The 19,335-nt window shown below is 43.7% G+C and overlaps 1 protein-coding gene across 3 annotated transcripts in view; it reads left to right on the top strand.

The window, feature by feature from the left end:
• Nucleotides 1-19,335, top strand: part of LOC107381640 (protein diaphanous homolog 3) — a 240,928-nt gene that overhangs the window by 107,805 nt on the left and 113,788 nt on the right. For all 3 annotated transcript variants that reach the window (XM_070554830.1, XM_070554831.1, XM_070554829.1), the window contains 2 exons: nucleotides 12,415-12,540; nucleotides 15,656-15,819. In XM_070554830.1, the coding sequence (XP_070410931.1) occupies nucleotides 12,415-12,540; nucleotides 15,656-15,819 (290 nt within the window). The remainder of the gene's footprint in view (nucleotides 1-12,414; nucleotides 12,541-15,655; nucleotides 15,820-19,335) is intronic.

The following is a 19,335-nucleotide window of genomic DNA, read 5'->3' as shown; positions in this document are numbered from 1 at the left end:
GGCTCTGTGTAGGTTTTGAGACAGTTTGGAGGTTTGTCCTGTTTTATTATACAGTATCTATATCTCTCTCTATATATAGAGATATAGATAGATATAGATAGATAGAGATATAGATAGATAGATAGATAGATAGATAGATAGATAGATAGATAGATAGATAGATAGATAGATAGATAGATAGATAGATAGATAGATAGATAGATAGATTTTCTCCTATCATACAAACACAGCTCCAAACAAATGCTCACAAAGTGCTTTTAGTCTGGCCAGTGTCTCCAGAGCATGGTAAAGGTCAGAGACCAGCAGAGCAGGCTGGGTGGTCAAAGGAGACTCGGTCTTTATTCTTTGTTCATGTTGCTATAGGCGGCTCTCAGGGAGAAGCAGTGAGCAGGAGTCTATGCACAGTTTGTGTCTGTGTGTGTGTGTGTGTGTGTGTGTGTGTGTGTGTGTGTGTGTGTGTGTGTGTGTGTGTGTGTGTGTGTGTGTGTGTGTGTGTGTGTGTGGTTGTGGTTGTGTGGTTGTGTGGTTGTTCTGTCACAGCGTGTTTCCTCCTGCTCCAAAGACGATTTTTACCCACTGCTCTGCTCCCAGCAGGAGGGAGTGAAGAAAAGTGTGAGGAGGAGAAAACAAAGGAGGATAAATTGTGTGACTTGGTTGTTTGGTCTTTCTTCATGAGGGCTTCTCTATTTTATTTCTTTTATATAATAGCGGATGATGATTCTCCTGTTGTGCCTTTCATTTCTCCCTGGCTGTGCTGTTTGTTCACAAAGCCCCTGTTTGAGATTAATGAGAACAAAGTTGGAATCGGTGAGAGCCGTAATCCTCAGATCTGTCCTCAGACTTTGTCCATGTCTCCTCAGACCTCAAGCTAAGTGTATTTACATCCATAGAGATGGAGTGCTCCCTCTCTCTCTCTCCGTCACAGCCTCTCAGTGTTTCTGTACCATTATGACATGCTCACATTAAGTCTTTTATTACCCCACATCTGTATTCAGACACACAAATCCCATTTCTTTTCAAACCAGCCCGTTGAGTGGCTTCCTTTTCATTAATTCTGACAGCCATTTGAGAGGACTGTAGACACGCTAAAAGGCTGCATTACATTCATAGACACTAACCAAAGAGCTTACTTGGGCATGAAAACAAGGTTGGGTAGAGGTAGCAGTAATGATTTGTGTTTCAGCTGTGAAGGGTGCTATCTTTTGACGGTGTGGAGCACAGCCCTCGTTTCCACCACTGCCAGTCGTATTTCTCGCAGAATCACAACTGTACTTTAGTTCAGGATTGCTTCATGTTTGTCTTCTTATTTTTGCTCTCCTCTCTCTTCCCCTTCAGCCCTGCAATCATTATTTCTTCTGACAGTGAGAAACAGTCTTTTTTTTTCTTCTTTTCCTTTTGCTGCTTCTGTCATTTTCCATGGATCTCTCCTCATCTCTCTGTCGGTCTGTCCTTCTCCTCCGCTTCTTTCTGGTTCCTGATTTCAGTTTCTGCTCTGTCCTTTTTTCTCCCCCCTTTCCTGCCTTTTGTCCCTCGTTGCAAACACGCAGGCTTGACAGACTGCAGCAGGGTTTGGGATGTTAAATATGGAGAGCTATTAATGTGTTCAAACAGGATGTCTCACCTTGTAAGTTTAAACACCACCTGACGGCTGCAAAAACTCACTTTTTATGTGAAATGCTAAAAAGACATGCCTGCGTAAGAGTTATTAAGCAGCGCGGATGGAAAAGCTGTCTTTGGTTCAGTTTCTTCTCGAGTCCTGTGGCAGTGAAGACTCATTAGGGAGTAATGTGAGGACTCAACCACATTGAGATGGCTCTTTAATATGCTGCTGAAGCTCTGCTTTGTAGTTTTACCACATGCAGTCTGAGTGATGAGCCTGAGGTTTAAAGTATTTAGTGGAGGCTCTCCTTGCTACAATTCACAGCCCGGCTCACTCTTTTAGAAGGCAGTACTGTAGGTGATCAGCATGTTGAGTGTTTGCCAGTATCCCCCTATAGGTCTGCTATCCCCAGATTCTGAAACCATTGTTCCAGTCCCAGGTGTCTGCCGGGTTTTGGCCTCAATGGGCAGATCTGCATTTTTTGAAACTCGTAATTTCCAAACATCAGAAGATGATCTCTCATGAAGCTGCGTCTGTAGCAGAGATGTTTGCGCGTGAGCTCCTCTCTGTCTCATTTATAGCACAGCAGGTTGACAGAGTAATAAAAGGATGTCAATGGGGGAATTGACCTCTACAAATACTCCCAATTATTATTCCTCTCAAACACCCTATATCTGTGTGCAACCCCTCTGGACCGCAGAGGCATTCAGGTCCCAGTGCCCATAAAAATCACTTACGCTTTAATGCACAGAATGAGAACGCAACAGCCTGGCCGGAGAGAGCAGGAGACACAGAAATGCTCCTTTGTGTTTATTTTCTCCTTCAAATTCAGTTTGTCGCACATTGCGTTAGTGTTAACGTCACAGTGTGTTCTGAAAGTCTATGTTTACATCAAATGTTGTTTTGAAGCAAATATTTTTTGTGTTTAGCAGGAAAAAAATAAAATAAAATTCAGCTGCTACAATCATGGTCCTAGAACACTCCTAGGTAGATTTTCTTCTGACACCTTTGTTTTGTCACCTTTGTTTCAGCTTTTATTTACGGTGCTCTTTTTTTGTGAGAGGGAGATTGGGTTGTGACAAAAAGAAAAAAGGAGATCCGTCTCTGTTTAGTTTTTTGTGTTTGCTCTCCCTTGCTCTTTTCTCACCAGAGAGTCATTTCTGCAGGCTTTAATCATTTCTATTAACAGACTGCCTGTCTGGCCTCCTTCCACTCTTCATGCTGCCCACACTGTAGTCAGTCAAATGCAGTTGCCTGGTGACGTAGAGGGTAGGGGCAATACAGGTAAAGTATCAGTTTCTATCTAAAAATATTCCCATCTCACCCCCGTTGGTGGTCTTATCCCTCCAAGCTCGGGTCCCCTATCAGAGGCCTGGGAAGCTTGAGTGTTCTGCCCAGTATCTTAGATGTTTCTAGAACTTTTCTAGACTGAGATGTCTGTTGTTTTTCCTGGGATCTGCATTGGCCACTCCTCCACTTTGGGGGTTACTGCCCCGAGTGCCCCGATGACCACGGGCACCACCGATGTCTACGCTTTCCTGGCTTTCTCAAGTTCTTCTTTGAGGCTCTGGTACTTCTCTAGTTTCTCATGTTCCTTTTTCCTGATGTTGCCATCACTTGGTAATAGCACATCAACTACAACGGCTGTCCTCTGTTTGTCCACCACCACAATGTTCAATTGGTTCGCCATCACCATTTTGTCGGTCTGGATCTGAAAGTCTAACAGGAGCTTGGCTCGCTTGTTCTCAACCAACTTAGGGGGTGTTTCCCACTTTGAGCTTGGGGCTTCCAATACTGCACAGATGTTTCTCTACACTGTAACGTGACGGAGCTATTCCACCGAAGGTTATTTACCCTCTCCTCAGGAAGAACTAATCTGCATGAGACTGCCTCAAGGTCATGCATTTGCTTTTAAAACTGTTTCCTTTCCAGCTCAAGAGAAGAATGAGGACAAACTCTTTCTTTTAATGAATCAGAAGAACTCTATTTTTAATAAAGCTAATCAAAAAAAGTGTTAGTCCAATAATAAAATGTGAACCAGTCTGTGAAATGACAATGTTATGATTAGTAAGTTTTAATAAGTAATATAACTTTAAATGTTTCACTTTAAATGTTTCCACTAGACATACTGATACACGTAATGTTAAGAAGTCACATGACACATTTTATCTTTCTCATCCAATTGGAACCTTCCTTTCACAAGCATGGCATGCTCTCTGTGGTGTTTATAAATCTGTCAAACTCTGATTCGACCGTAAATCAAAACATCCAGATTAATAAAACCAGTCCCCACGCCATCTTAAGCCAGTTCACCGCATTCTAAGAGAAGTATCGGACTGGCCACCCAGACTTCCTTTTTAAGCAAAGAATCGACAAGCTGGATAACATCTGTTGCACTTTACCAACCAAGCAATGGTTCCTTTCAGAATAAAAGCTGAACTCACTGACCCTCAGGGTCCATCTGACGCTGTCAAACAGCTGTCGTTTTTTACATGGAGACAATCCAAAGACTAGTCTGTCATACTACTGACGCTGCTTCATCGGCTCCGGTACCGAAAGGGGGGTCCGAGGACCTGGCATTCTGGATCTGTACGGAGGTCTCATCCTAAGGGTATGTGTGGAGCGACACAATGGCGTCTCATGTGTTTATGAAACTCCGATCATAGCTTAAGAGCAAAACATGACTTCCCACTCAGACTTGCTTCTCCGGATACGAGAGTTCTGATGGCAACATCACTCACACATACACCATCCATCTCACGTCTCATTCACACCAAGATCCATTCATCACTTAGAGTTTAGAGTTAGTCTTGTTTAGAATTGTTTAGAAATAATCTTCTTAAACTTTTTAAAACTTGACTCTTTCTTTTGTCTCTGCCTGCAAAAAAAAGTTCAAGTCTTCTGGTTAAAATTACCCAAAGATCCATAAGATTGATTTCATATTTCCTGTGGAATCTCACTTCTTATGGTTCATTAAATAGATGTAAATTAAATCATTACAACACAATGCCAGCCACTTGGTTGTGGCGTTTCATGTATGCTTTCCCCGCTGCATCTTACACCCTGTAGTTATGTGGTGGATTGTCTCAGGGGCCTCTTTGCATAGCTTACACTTTTTATTTGATATAGTGCCTTATAGAGTCCTGGAACACCCCTCCTCCTGCAGGATTTCTGATTACTGGCAGGGCATGGTTGTTTATTGCCCAGATCTTGTTCTTGCCATTGAGCTGACTTCTTAGGACTTGCCTTACTCGTTGTAGGCATTTAGCTGTGGCTCCTTTCCTTACGGCTTCATCACAGTTGCCATTTGCTTGTGCGATACCAAGGTACTTGTAACTGTCCTCAATGTCTGCTATTGTTCCTTCTGGGACTGAGACCCCTTCTCTGTGGGCTACATGCCCTTTCTTTGTCACCGACCAACATATTTCTCAAGTCCAAATTACATTCTGATGTCAGTGCTGTAGATCCTTGTGGTGTGGATCCATGTCAATGTCCCGCTCGTTCTTGGAGTACAGCTTTATGTCATCCATGTAGAGGAGGTTGCTGATTGTGGTTCCATTTTTTAGTCAGTATCCATAGCTAGTCTTGTTGATTATTTGGCGGAGGGGGTTCAGACCTTTGCAGAACAGCATTGGAGACAGGGAGTCTCCTTGGTGAATGCCACATTTGATGGAGACTTGCTATTGCCCACAAGAGTGGTTTTCCACAGCTCCATTGAGTATGCAATGAAGGCTCTGAATTTGTTGTTGTACAGCTCTAAGCATTAGTGCGGCGTATATATATATATATATATATATATATATATATATATATATATATATATATATATATATAATCGTCATCTTTGTCATTGTCTCTCTCCGCTTATCTGGGTCCGGGTCGCGGGGGCAGCATCCCAACTAGGGAGCTCCAGACCGTCCTCTCCCTGGCCACTTCCACCAACTCCTCCGGCAGGACCCCAAGGCGTTCCCGGACCAGATTGGAGATTTAACCTCTCCAACGTGTCCTGGGTCGACCCGGGGGCCTCCTGCCAGCAGGGCATGCCCGAAACACCTCCCCAAGGCGACGTCCAGGAGGCATCCTGACCAGATGCCCAAACCACTTCAACTGACTCCTTTCGATCTGGTGAAGCAGTGGTTCTACCCAGAGTCCCTCCTGAATGTCCGAGCTCCTCACCCTTTTTCTAAGGCTGAGCCCGGCCACCTTACGGAGGAAACTCATTTCGGCCGCTTGTATCCGCAATCCCGTTCTTTCGGTCATTACCCAAAGCTCATGACCATAGGTGAGGATTGGGACGTAGATCGACCGGTAAATCCAGAGCCTGGCTTTCTGGCTCACTGCAGACGCCAAACCAATCCGCCTGTCGATCTCCCGATCCCTCCTACCCTCACTCGTGAACAAGACTCCGAGATACTTAAACTCCTCCACTTGTGGTAGGACCTCTGCCCTGACCAAGAATTGGCAAGCCACCCTTTTCCGGTCGAGAACCATGGTCTCAGATTTGGAGGTACTGATCCTCATCCCAGCCGCTTAACACTCAGCTGCGAACCTACCCAGCAAGAGCTGAAGGTCAGAGCTGGATGAAGCTAGGAGAATCACATCAAAAAGCAGAGACGAGATTATCCTGTCACCAAACTCGACACACTCCACACGACAGCTGCACCTAGAAATTCTGTCCACAAAGGTAATGAACAGAACCAGTGACAAAGGGCAGCCCTGGTGGAGTCCAACCCTCACCGGGAACAGGTCCGACTTACTACCAGCTATGCGGACCAAACTCACGCTCCTCTGATAAAGGGACTGAATGGCCCTTAACAGAAAGCCACCCACCCCATACTCCTGGAGCGTCCCCCACAGGGTGCCCCCGGGGACATGGTCATAAGCCTTCTCCAAATCCACAAAACACATGTGGATTGGTTGGGCAAACTCCCATACCCCCTCCATCACCCTTGCAAGGGTATAGAGCTGGTCCATAGTTCCACGGCCAGGATGAAAACCACATTGCTCCTCCTCAATCTGAGATTCAACTATCGATCGAACCCTCCTCTTCAGTACCTTGGAGTAGACCTTTCCAGGGAGGCTGAAGAGTGTGATCCTCCTATAGTTGGAACACACCCTCAGGTCACCCTTCTTAAAGATGGGGACCACCACCCTGGTCTCCCACTCCACAGGAACTGCCCCCGATGACCCCGCAATGTTGCATAGACGTGTCAACCACGACAGCCCTACAACATCCATAGCCTTGAGATACCCAGGATGAATCTCATCCGCCACCGGGGCTCTGCCGCTGTGTAGTTGTTTGACTACCTCAGCAACTTCTCCCCCGAGATTGGACAGTCCATCCCCAGGTCTCCCGGCTCTGGTTCCTCCTCGCAATGCGCATAGGTGGGATTGAGGAGCGCCTCAAAGTATTCCTTCCACCGTCCGACTATAGCCCCAGTTGACATCAGCAGCTCCCCATCCCCACTGTAAACAGTGTGAGCAAGTTGCTGCCTTCTTCTCCTGAGGCACCGGACAGTTTGCCAGAACCTCTTTGGAGCTGATCGATAGTCTTTCTTTTCTCACCAAACTCCTCCCAAGCCTGAGATTTTGCCTTGGCCACTGCCACTGCTGCACCCCGCTTGGCTATCCGGTACCTCTCTGCTGCCTCCGGAGACCCACAGACCAGCCACGCCCTGTAGGCCTCCTTCTTCAGCCTGATGGCTCCCCGAACCTCTGGTGTCTACCAGTGGGTATGGGGATTGCCACCACGACTGGCACCGGCCACCTTGCGACCACAGCTAGCAACAGCCGCCTTAACAATCGCAGAGTGGAACAAGACCCACTCAGAGTCAATGTCCCCCACTGCTCTCGGGACGCAGTCAAAGCTCTGCCGGAGGTGGGAGTTGAAGACCGTCTTGACAGGTTCTTCTGCCAGGCGTTCCCAGCAGACCCTCGCTATGTGTTTGGGTCTGCCAGGTCTACGCGGCATCTTCCCCTGCCATCTGATCCAACTGACCACCAGGTGATGATCAATTGACAGCTCCGCTCCTCTCTTCACTCGGGTATCCAAAACATACAGCCGCAGGTCAGATTATACGACTAGAAAGCCTATCATCGACCTGCGACCTAGGCTGCCCTGGTACCAAGTGTACCGATGGGCATCCTTATGTTCGAACATGGTGTTCGTTATGGCCAAACTGCGGCTTGCACAGAAGTCCAATAACGAAACATCACTCAAGTTCAGATCAGGCGGGCCGTTCCTCCCACTCACACCCCTCCAGGTGATGCTGTCATTGCCCATGTGAGCATTGAAGTCCCCCCAGCAGGACAATGGAGTCCCCTGATGGAGCACTATCTAGCACTCGTCCCAGGGACTCCAAAAAGGGTGGGTACTCTGAACTGATATTTGGCCCACAAGCACAAACAACAACAGTCAGGACCCGTTCCCCGACCCGAAGGCGCAGGGAAGCTACCCTTTCGTCCCCCAGGGTAAACCTCAACACACAGGCAGAGAGTCTTGGGGCTAATAAAAAGCCAACCCCAGCCCTCTGCCTCTCACCTGGAGTAACTCCAGCAAAGGAGAGTGTCCAACCCCTCTCAAGGACTGGGGGTTCCAGAGCCAATGCCATGTTTCGAGGTGAGTCCGACTATATCAAGCTGGTACCACTCGACCTCTGCCACAAGCTCCTGCTCTTTCCTCGCCAGCGAGGTGGCGTTCCATGTCCCAAAAACAAGTTTCCTTGTCTGGGGACCGGACCGCCAAGGCTCCCGCCTCGATCTTCCACCCGATCCACTCTGCACCGGACCCTTCATGTTCCTCCTGTGGGTGGTGGGCCCACAGTTGGATGAGCCCATGTATCCAGTTCGGGCTGGGCCCGGCTGGGCCCCATGGGCGAAAGCCTGGCCACCAGGCACTCGCTCACGGGCCCAACCCCAGGCCTGGCTCCAGGGTGAGACCCCGGTAACCTTCCGGGCTGTGTACTCCGTCTCTTTGATTGTGCATCCATGAAAGATCCTCTGAACGTGTGTGTGTGTGTGTGTGTGTGTGTGTGTGTGTGTGTGTGTGTGTGTGTGTGTGTGTGTGTGTAATGAGTTAATATGTTAGAGAGGATGATACAAAATTTGGCTCTGCATTGACTTAAGTGCAGTCAACACTGATTACATAATGCATTTGAAAGTGTCATCATCAATGCTGCAGCTGTTACACACCTGCTTAGACTCTATCAAAACCTGGATGGCTGGGAGCTTTCTTCAGCTGAATGAAGATAAGACTGAGATCCTCATCTGTGCCCTAGACAAGCTGTTTCCCAAAGTCAGAGACTCTTGGTCAGCTTGCTTCTCACTCCAAACCTTCCCTCAGGAATCTTGGCGTGACCTTTGACCCAGCTTTCACCCTGGATTCTCATGTCAGTTCTCTTGTTCGCTCTTCCTTCTTCCATCTCAGGAACATTGCTAAGCTGAGTCCCATTCTGTCCCACTCTGAACTTGAGACAGTTATCCACACCTTCATCTCCTCATGCTTAGACTACTGTAACTCTCTTTTCACGTGTCTGAGCAAAAGCTCCCCTAACTGTGTGCAGGTGGTTCAGAACGCCTGTGCTCGGCTTCTGACCAAGTCTTCCAAACACACCCACATCACCCCGATTCTCCTCCAGCTTCATTGGCTGCCAGTCAACTTTAGGGTTCATTCCACGATCCTGGTTCTGGTCTATAGGGCCTTACATGGACAAGCACCATCTTACATTGGTGATCTTCTTAGCCCCTACACCCCCAGCAGGTCCCTGAGGTCCAGTGATCAAAGACTACTGGTTGTACAGTGCACCAGGCTAAAGACCAAAGGTGACAAATCATTTGCTGCTGTGGCCCCCAGACTCTGGAACTCTCTCCCCCTTAGATCAGTGGACTCAGTGGTCTCCTTTAAAAAGCAGCTGAAAGCTCACTTGTTCAAGCTGGCTTTTGTATGACCTTCTTCACCACTCTCTCTTTATTCTGCTCTCCCCACCTATTCCACCTTCCTCAGGATCCACTGATTTCCCTCTTTCCTATTCACTCTCTCTTTATATTTTTAATCAGAACTGTCTATTTTTTGCTCATTTTAAATATATTTCTAACAATTTTCTAAATTCTTTTTTATATTTTCACATTTTTTGTTTTTGTGAAGCGCCTCGTGATTTTTATCTTGAGAGGCGCTATAGAAATGATATTTTCTTCTTCATAAAAAAAACATTGATCATTTAATTGTTTTAGTTGGGTCTGCTGTCTCCTGGTGTCCTCCCCATGTCACCACACTTGCTGCATTTAATCACATTTTGACATTTCATTAATAACCTTTATTTAACCAAAGAACCTCTAGAAATAAATCAGCTTTTCCACAGGAGGGATTCGTGTCACAAATGCTGCATAAAGTTTTTCCATCAAAGCAACTGAGGAACAAATAGCGTACAAAACTGACCCCATTAACCCTACCGCAGTATTTAATTTCTGCACAGGTCTGATTCTCCCAAAGGCTCAACGTTTTACAATAACTGACATTTCTCATCAATGAAACATCTCTGAACATAAATCTTCTTTGAAAAATCAGTCCATAGATGAGTTTTAGTGAATTAAAAAAATAGTTTTTTACTTGTTAATTTAGCATGTGCAGATGTTAAAAAAAAAAAAAAAAAATATATATATATATATATATATATATATGTATATATATATATATATATATATATATATATGTATATATATATGTATATATATATATATATCGTAACACTCCTCTCTCAGCCTGTTTTTGCTGTTGTATTGATCTACTTAGTCAGAAGTGACAATAGTGAAAAGTGCCACCTGCTGTTCCCCATTTTAACGCATAAGCCTATGTTTCTTTAAACTGGCATCTCACCTTTAACAGCAGGGACAGAATAGCCATACTATACACTCCATCAAACTGGAAAATATAAAGGAAAATCATTTAACTTCACCAATTGTAGAAAACTTTCACGTTAAGTCCTGAACAGTGCATTCACATCTGTAAAGTAGGTATATGCCATGAAGTCGACGTTCTTGCTTGCCCCCCCCCCCCCCCCCCCCCCACCCCCCCGTTAAGCATTAGATCAAGAGAAATTTTAAACTACTTATAATAAAGCAGCTTATGCCTTTTTGTCAAGTAGGGTCTAATCAGGGTAATTCATGCCACATGCTATAATCACTCACAAGCTTAATATGTCAACCATGACCAACTTAACAGGAAGTTAGGCCCAGGATTCTCCTGCTCTATTTGATTCATCCACCTGTGGATAAGAGCACAGTCACAGAATGAAAGGCACAGAAGAGCAGAGTGGGGAATCCGTGTTTAGATTGTTTATACCTCAAATAAACATGCAAAGATAATTAGCAAAAAATTGAAACCACAAATTATCATCATTAATCATTGAGACCATGTATTAAAGTAATGCAGAGCAGTTTCTTGCTGCTCCACCCTACTGGTTGAAAGTGGAATTACAACTGTTGTAAACCACCCTCCATCACTCTGGCACTGCCAACAAGCTAACACTAACATGAGCAAACTAATGCAAAATAAACTAATCTAGTACCAACAAAGCCAGGTCACAATCAGTCCGTGATTTTGTAGCCTCCTTTAACTACCTTATACTAGTGTAGGTCGTGCCAATGTTTTCTCCAGTTTTAGATCTTTGTTTTGCCTCTAAAGACAACACTCTCTTACTTTTACTTCTAGGCTCCTCCGTGATGCCAACAGATAAAGCTAACTTCTTCTTTTTCTTCTACTTGTGCTTTTTATTGATGATCGGAAAACTGAAAATGCTAACAGCTAACATAACAGCTTAAGGCAAGTAAAGACCTTCCCCTATAGGACACCTACCTGCTCCACAAAACTATCTAATTTTGTTTTTTGTCAGCAGAGGGCTGTAAAGTGGAGTTAAATACGAAACTGATCAGGTTTTTTACTAAACAATCTGTGAGATCAATGTTGAAGTTCTAGCTTAAAGTTTAGAAATGATCTATTGTTACATTAAGGAGACTGTATCATGTTTTCTGTCAGCAGGTGGCAGAGTTGATCTGTTTAGTCCTAAACGAATTTATGAGATAAATTGAGAACTTTTTAAAATCTCAAACTGGACAGTATAAACCACAATAAATATACATGGGTTTTTCTGTGTTTAAGAAATTAATCAAAATTATGGTTTTGCAACATTTAGATAGTACATATTGATCACTGCAGGCTGCCATGACAGCAGAGAGGAGATGCTATGGAAGCCCAAAGGTCCAAACTAGATGTTACTACAAACAAAATGTATTATTACGGAATTTTAAAAGCTTATTAATAGAAGTCCTTATTAATGGCCTTATTAATAAAGGGTCAAAGAGTGCTATGGTCATATTCGAAAAAAACAAAAAAGCAGCTTTTCTCATGTGTCATACACCACCAGTAGGATTTACCATAATTCATTTTCTTTTTTCTTCTGACTTTTTAAACACCACCACAAGACAGATGTGAGTTCATGTCCTCATGAGGGACATGTCCTCCAAATACAAGTTTGATTAATTGCACAGCTCTGTGTTAAAGACACACACACTTAATGCTTGTGCTTTCTCATTTTCATAGTGTTTCTGGAACAAAGTGAGCCCATAATAACCATGTTTGTGTATCTTTTTGCATCTCATTTATCCTATTTTTCTGTGGTTTGTATAAATCTTTGAAAGCCTCAAAATGCTAATGCATCTAACTGTACCTGTAAAAGTGCAATCCCGTCTCTTTGTATCCCCTCATCTTTTTTGTCATGTTGTGTGTTTTGTGTGCTGCTGCGAACGTGCGTGCATCCCAGTCTCTGCAGAGAATCTGGAAAAGAGCCTCCGGCAGATGGAGAGGCAGCTGCTGCAACTCGAGAGAGACCTGGAGACATTCTCTTCCCCCGATGACCCCAGCGACATGTTTTTTACCAAAATGGCTATATCCTTTCCCCATTTATGCATATGCTTGTTGCTCAAGGGCAAAATTCACCAACTGTAATCAGTCTAACTGAACAAAGCTGCTGGTTTTAAACTTGATATCCTATGTTTGGATTGAATTATGTAGTTGGGAGTGGAGGAACCTTTCTTTCCTCCAACAAATTAAAGCTTTGTGGATTTTTTTTTTGTAAAAAGGAAACCTGATCAGAGGAGTCGTACTGTTAAAACAAAAGGACTGAGGATTAAAATGTGTGGCTCGTCCAGCCTCAGCCTTCCTTGGTTTCCATTTCACTGTTGGTGATGAGCACAAGTAATAATTGGACCCTATCCGTACCGTGCCAGCTTTCCTCCCAGCTCTTTCGTTTTTCTTAAGGCAGCGTCGAAATGAAAAGGGGGTAAAATTAAGGCATCACTCTCTTTTCTGGCAGTGACAGTCAGAGTTTATCCCCGAAGAACTGTTTAGATTGTTATTGAATTGCCATTTAATTATAAGGAAGCAAAAGCATCAATACACAGTTCCACTGCTCGTTTGGGCTATCCAGGCCCAATGCTGACAGCTGTGTGCATTTGACAGCTGAGTAAATTATTCAGTCTTCTCAGGTAGTTGTGCAGGATCAGGTTGACAGGTATGTCTCAGGCCAGGTGTGTTCAATAATACACTCTTTTCCTGCCCGCTTCATGTAGTTTTGATCAGTAGCCTGGGGGCTGGGGCACTGATGACTTGTGCAGCGGTAGTTTGCAGAAAACCTGAGCAACGCAGAAAGAAAGAATACATTTAAAGGATCCGTCTTTGCCCAGCCATGTCCTGCAATCTTTTGGTTCCTTGAATAAAGCATCCAGAGGTCGAGAACTTCTTCAATTCAAACACGTAGCATGTGGTATTATTCAAAAATAAGGAATGTTCATAAATGCATGACAGTTTCAAGGCGTCAGCTGTAATTCTCATCCATGTTGAGTAGATGTTCATTTTGTAGCTGCCTCATTCCTGCCAAATGAAATCCATTCAGATTATAATAGATATTTTTAGCTTTTTTTTAATTTAAATGTAGAACTAATACAGTATTAATTAGTGTTCTCATTAATTGTTAGTCATTTCTTCAGTACAGAAATGTGTTGATTGATAATTGTACAGCTCAATTTAACATTTCACTTAACTTTTGTTAACTGTCGAAAGCTCGTGTTTGGAAAATGAGACTAGTTAAAGTGAATTACATCTCATATTAGAGATTATTATTTAATGTCTTTGTACATTCCAAGTTTGTCTCTGTTATTTCCCCTTTTTTAAATTTCTTATTCAGATGACGCTTTTTGGGGAGAAAAAAAAACCTCGACACAGTCGTTAAAGTTTTACAGACGGCAGACAGACCTGCAGCGGTTGAGTTTGCCAGCAATTGTTGTAATTTTTATCTGTGAAATCTCACATCACCAGCCAAACATGAGAAGTCAGGAATATCACATTGGGTGAAAATGTCATTTTCACTTCATTTGCCACTTGAGTTTACAGCTATTGGTCTAGTGTTGCACTTTGGAATCGGAGCCCAGGCAGATCTGTAAATGTGGCAGATCAGAACATGAGAGAAGCAGGAGGAAGATGGACAAATGAAAAGATGAAGACTGAAGTATGATGGAGCACGCTGGAAGAGGAGGACGAGAGTGGGAAAGCTTGAGGGGAAAGGGGGTTTGAGATTGAGTTGCAGTGAGCTGTGCTTTTTTCTGGAATGGGTAAGAATACATAAAACAAGGAAGAAAAAAGGGAGAGATATCACACTCTACAATACTCATCAACCACAACTCTTGGCTATTTTCTCATCCCTTTATGACCTTCCTAATGCTTCTTTCTCCCAGTTTTTGGCTTGGAAGCGTATTACCGACAAGTCCGTCTGGGAGGAGTGCCTATTGAACAGCATTTATCTAGCTGTGAATAGGTAGTCTCATCCTCAGCCAGAATCAACTGGGGCCAAACCTCAAATAGGTCCATCAATTGAGCTGTAATGAAGCAGCACAATAAGAGCCAGAATGCCCCACACACACACACACACACACACACACACACACACACACACACACACACACACACACACAAAGAGTCTGTGTTGCTTCTTATCTGCCATGAGACAACAATGTTAGCCATTAGCAGCACTGTTAGGGTGGGGAAAATATATTTTTGTCATTTTGCACTAAAAAAGTCCAAAAAAAAAAGAAGAAAAAATTAGAAATTTGAGGTTTTTTTTAAATTGCAGGATGCTATTTTTTGGAACAGTGTTCAATCAGGCTTTCATGGTGGCAGACTTCTCCAACAGCCCTGTGTGCCCCGGCCCTCACTCCCACACCGACACCTCTACAGCGCATGTTGACAGAGCCATTACAACATTTGTCTGTTTTCTCACACAAACACGCTGCCAGAGAGGACCAACTTTTTTTGCTTTGCCCCGAGTCAGAAGAACCTTGTAATGCTCATTCGTGCCATACCCGGTTTTGAGCAGACTGATGTACATTTTGCAATTTCAAAATTGGCAGCATTTGTTAGATTTCCTTGTATTGAAGTGTGCATTCATTTATTTGAACCTCAGCTGCTGGCATTGCTCTTGAATCATTCTGAGGGGCAAGGGCATCTTGTTATCTGAGCCTGAGTGTGCTGCAGCCTTCATATTGGCTTTGGAATGACACCAGCAGTAAAGTTAAATTCAATCAACTTTTAGTTCAGTAAAAATGGTGATGCTGTATCCTTGAGGTAGCCGTGCTACATGTCTTGGTGTCCTTGTTCACTTGACGATGTGTTAAGTTTTTTTCCCCCTAAGCTTAAGTTCATGTTAGCATTTTACACTGAGCATGTATGATATATTAAGACTTTTTTTTTTTTTTTTTGCTAGCAGCTGAACACAAATGCCGTAGGCTTCAGAGGTGTTATCACACCGTGAAAGTAACCTGACAGACGGCAAGAGAGCTACTAATGGCAACATCACAGTTAAGATTTGACTGAGTTCCTGCTCTGTGAAACCAAGAGTCAGCTCCTCCTCTTTTTTTATGTTAGGCAGTGAATACAAAACAATTATTACATGTTTTTTCAAATCCATGATGTGCTGCAGAAGCATTGTTGGCCTTAACACACCCCTCACAGCTTCTTCAAAGTTGCACAGGAGCAGTATGGCAAGTTGGGGATCATGCACAGCAATATGGAGACGTTCTATCAGAACACACTGGAATACTTCGCTGTTGATCCCAAAAAGACCTCCGTGGAGGAGCTGTTCACGGACCTCAGCAACTTTCGCTCCATGTTCATGGTGAGTACCATGACAATAATTTTACTTGTTTAAAGGGGACATAAATATTATACAAAACTCACCTTTTGTGCTGCCATGTGGGTCACTCCCGCTTCTATGTATACTCCAAACATGAAAAAAAAAAATCTGTTCATCAGTTTCCTGTTAAGCCTGCCGCACACGAGAGCAAACTGCTGAGCACACGGTCTTTCAAGGCCGTTTGCTCATAAGATACCTCACTGTGTGCACCCGATTTTCACTGAGTTTTTCATCTCATGAGATGCTGAGGTGAATATCTGACCAGTTTGATATTTTCTGCCTCACAGGGAGTAAAAACTCATCGTATGCGCACTACGTGAGCTGCTGGCTGAGCTGAAATATTCTAGTGGCCAATCAAAGCGCGTTCTCCGCTCACGATTCCAAGACTAAAGCCTGATTTATGCTTCTCCGTCTACGTCAGTGCAGAGACACGCAACGCCATTATCCGTCCTTGCGTAGGGATCCGGCAGGCACGCAAGTACGTACGGAGTCGAGCCCACTTTTTTAAACATCCGTCGAACGAGACGGATTACGCAAGCTTTTGATCGGTCAGGACGCCGCTGTTGTTTACAGCGCCGCCATTGCAAAGAGAGCCGAGGATAACTAGCAGCAGACACGGAGAAGCTTGAAGAATACTTCGCGAAAAAACTCTAAAAACATGAACGTTTCATTCTCCCGTGACTGGAGGAGTGAAAAGATGCGCAGCAAGCATTTTATTTGTGGACGGAAATGACAGGAAACGTGGGTTTAGAGGTGGCGAGCGCATGAAGAGGTGGGAGAATGAGAGACAAATATGTCCGTGTTAAAAGTCTCTTATACACACAAAAAACACAATATAAACACATTATCTTGGACCGATACATGACAGGATACCACAGAACAGCGCTACGCCCTCTGTTGTCCTGCCAGGCAATTGCTTTGCAACACTCTCCAGGAGACGGAGAAGTAAAAGAGCAAAACGCTTCCGTCAATCCGTGCGTGTATGTCCCTTGCGGAGCTGACGGAGAAGCATAAACCAGGCTTTATTCAGATGCAGCCCCCTGTCGTGTCTGCGTGTCAGGAAAATAAACAAAACGATGCCTTATGGATCGATGGGCCCACTGTTTCCACTACCCTCTTGAAGGATTCAGGATCCAGGCGACGGAACTGTCTGAAGCATTCTGGGTTTTCAAGGCACATCTCTTTGAGTAGATTGGCATAAACTCCTTGCCTGGCCGTTCTTTCCAGCCACCATACCCATACTCTCCTAACCTTGAAATGATGGTGGTAGCGACACCTCATCAACAAAAAACTAGATTTCCTCCGCTTAGGTCCGTCTCCTTTTTGTTTATTTTCTGACATGCAGACAGGCGGAGGGGCAGCAGCTTTACTACCCCCCACCGAATTTCGGTGCTTTTCTGCTTTAGCAGTCTGAGCCGGGAATGGGTGGGCGTGGCCAGCAACAGCTTCTATTCTTAAAGTGACAAAGCCCTGAAATGGCCCATTCTGGATGGTGAAGTTTATGAGAGGAGCCTAATAAACATGTTTTGTATCAACCATAGAATTAATTTAACTTGGACATATGTCTGTTATGACCTGTGGTGGTGTTAAAATGAAGGACAAGGCGTAACACAATCGTTTGCAAGATGGTGAAAAGCAAACAGTATTTTATTATAAAAGGATCTAAAATACATAATGCTCCATTCTTACCAAATTACTTTAAATAAACTCAGTGCTACGGCTCACAGATCACACTTAAAATAGGCAACTTGTTGACCTGAAACTACTAAAGCACCAGTCTGGTTCCTCGTCTGTTTTAAAACTATAAAAGCAAAGGGCTTTTAGATAAATCGAGCTTATTTTCTAAAAGACGATAAAACCCACAAGGGGCAAATGGGGGAGGTGACACAAATCTGACCCCCACCCCCCACCCCCATTTTTCTTCTGGCAGCTCTGCCTTTTTTATACTCTGGCGCTAATCAAGAAAATCGGGTTTCTGCTGAAGGGAGGAGGGGCGGAAGCAGACATTGGTTGTGCCTTCATCCTGTTTAAGGACTTTGGACAGCAGAAGATGGCGCCAATTCAAATCCACAGCTCCTGCTCCCAGGACAAAGAGGCAGCAGCCGTAGCAATCACCTTTAAGTTCAGAAGCTGTAATAACCCTGAAGTTTGCTCCAGAATATTGGTTTGAATTCCTGGATGCAATTTAATTATTGATTCAAAACCAAGCCCCTCTCTAACAGACGTTTTCTCATGCAGGGAGAAACCTAAGTTTGGATTATATTATAGGAACTGATGCATTCACATCAGTGCCAGCAAAAATAAAACAAATTACAACAACACTAAAGTAGATGTTTTTTTTATTTCTTACAAGAAAAACCTGCTGTGCAATCATTTTCACACATTACAGTGAACAAAGCCAAAGCAAGACACAACCATCTTTTTCACATTGTTATATCAGTGCCCTGTGGTACAACAAGCAGGCTCAATGTAATGCTTTAGCTCTTTAACCCCATTAGCATGGTTGCTGTATTAAATCTGCCAGCGTATTGCCAGAGGTCACTGGACACGACCTAATTAGCCTACCAAAGTTCTTGCCCTCCACAAAATAACATATACCCCAAAGACACTAATAGATTTCACACTTTTTACAATTCTAAATCTTTGTCAATTCATGTGTTCCAGGGTCAGTATGTTTAACTTTGCCTCCAGAGGTTACTCTGTAAATGAAATTGTGTTTTTGGTGGCATAGGGGACACAACCTGCTGGGCAAAATTAGTTCTGATTTGAGTGTTGGAAAACGTTTAAGTTTATAGCATCAGATATTTTTTCACAGGACACAGAGTTTCCTCAAGATCTTTAAAGCCCATTTTTAACAAATATACAAACAAAATATTCAATTTGGAATAAACTCTTTGTTGATATGATGTTCACGCTGCTACTTGAAGGATGTTTCATCTTAAACCAACAGTCCAGAAAGGATCCCAAAAGCACTGCTTTTATTACTATCCTTGCTTTTTAGATTTTGCCTTTCATATCCATCTCCTGACTTCACTCTCTTCTGAATTTACAGAGCTACACATCTGACTTGATTTTATGTTTCCAAAGAGAATTTTAGTCATTTTTTACTAGAAGATAAAGATGCAACAGGCATTTTATAAAAAAAAAATAAGCTGCTTCCCCTTCTAGTTTAGCTCCATTATTAGACTTGAAATCTTCACTGGAGTCTTTAGGTTTTGCACAAATATAATAGTTAATGACTCAGCTAGTGAAAAGTGAACAGGCCAAGTGTTCCTCAGACCAGAATTATATGACCAAAACTCCCAAGGTAGCTCATTATTCTCCTGAGATGGGTCAAGGCGTAGGTAACGTGCACCCTCAGCGATTTGTTTAAATTGTCACATCACGCAGACATGTCTTGGGAACCACCAAGGCTAAGTCAGTATACACAGGCATACAGTAAATCTCAGCATTGTAACCTCTCGGTCAAACCTGTGTCAGCATTTACCCTTTATCGCC

Source organism: Nothobranchius furzeri, chromosome 9 (assembly GCF_043380555.1).
Source record: "Nothobranchius furzeri strain GRZ-AD chromosome 9, NfurGRZ-RIMD1, whole genome shotgun sequence".
In the NCBI taxonomy this organism is placed as follows: Eukaryota; Metazoa; Chordata; class Actinopteri; order Cyprinodontiformes; family Nothobranchiidae; genus Nothobranchius; species Nothobranchius furzeri.
The sequence above is the reverse complement of the archived record's forward strand: the minus strand, read 5'-3'. Positions and strand labels throughout refer to the sequence as shown.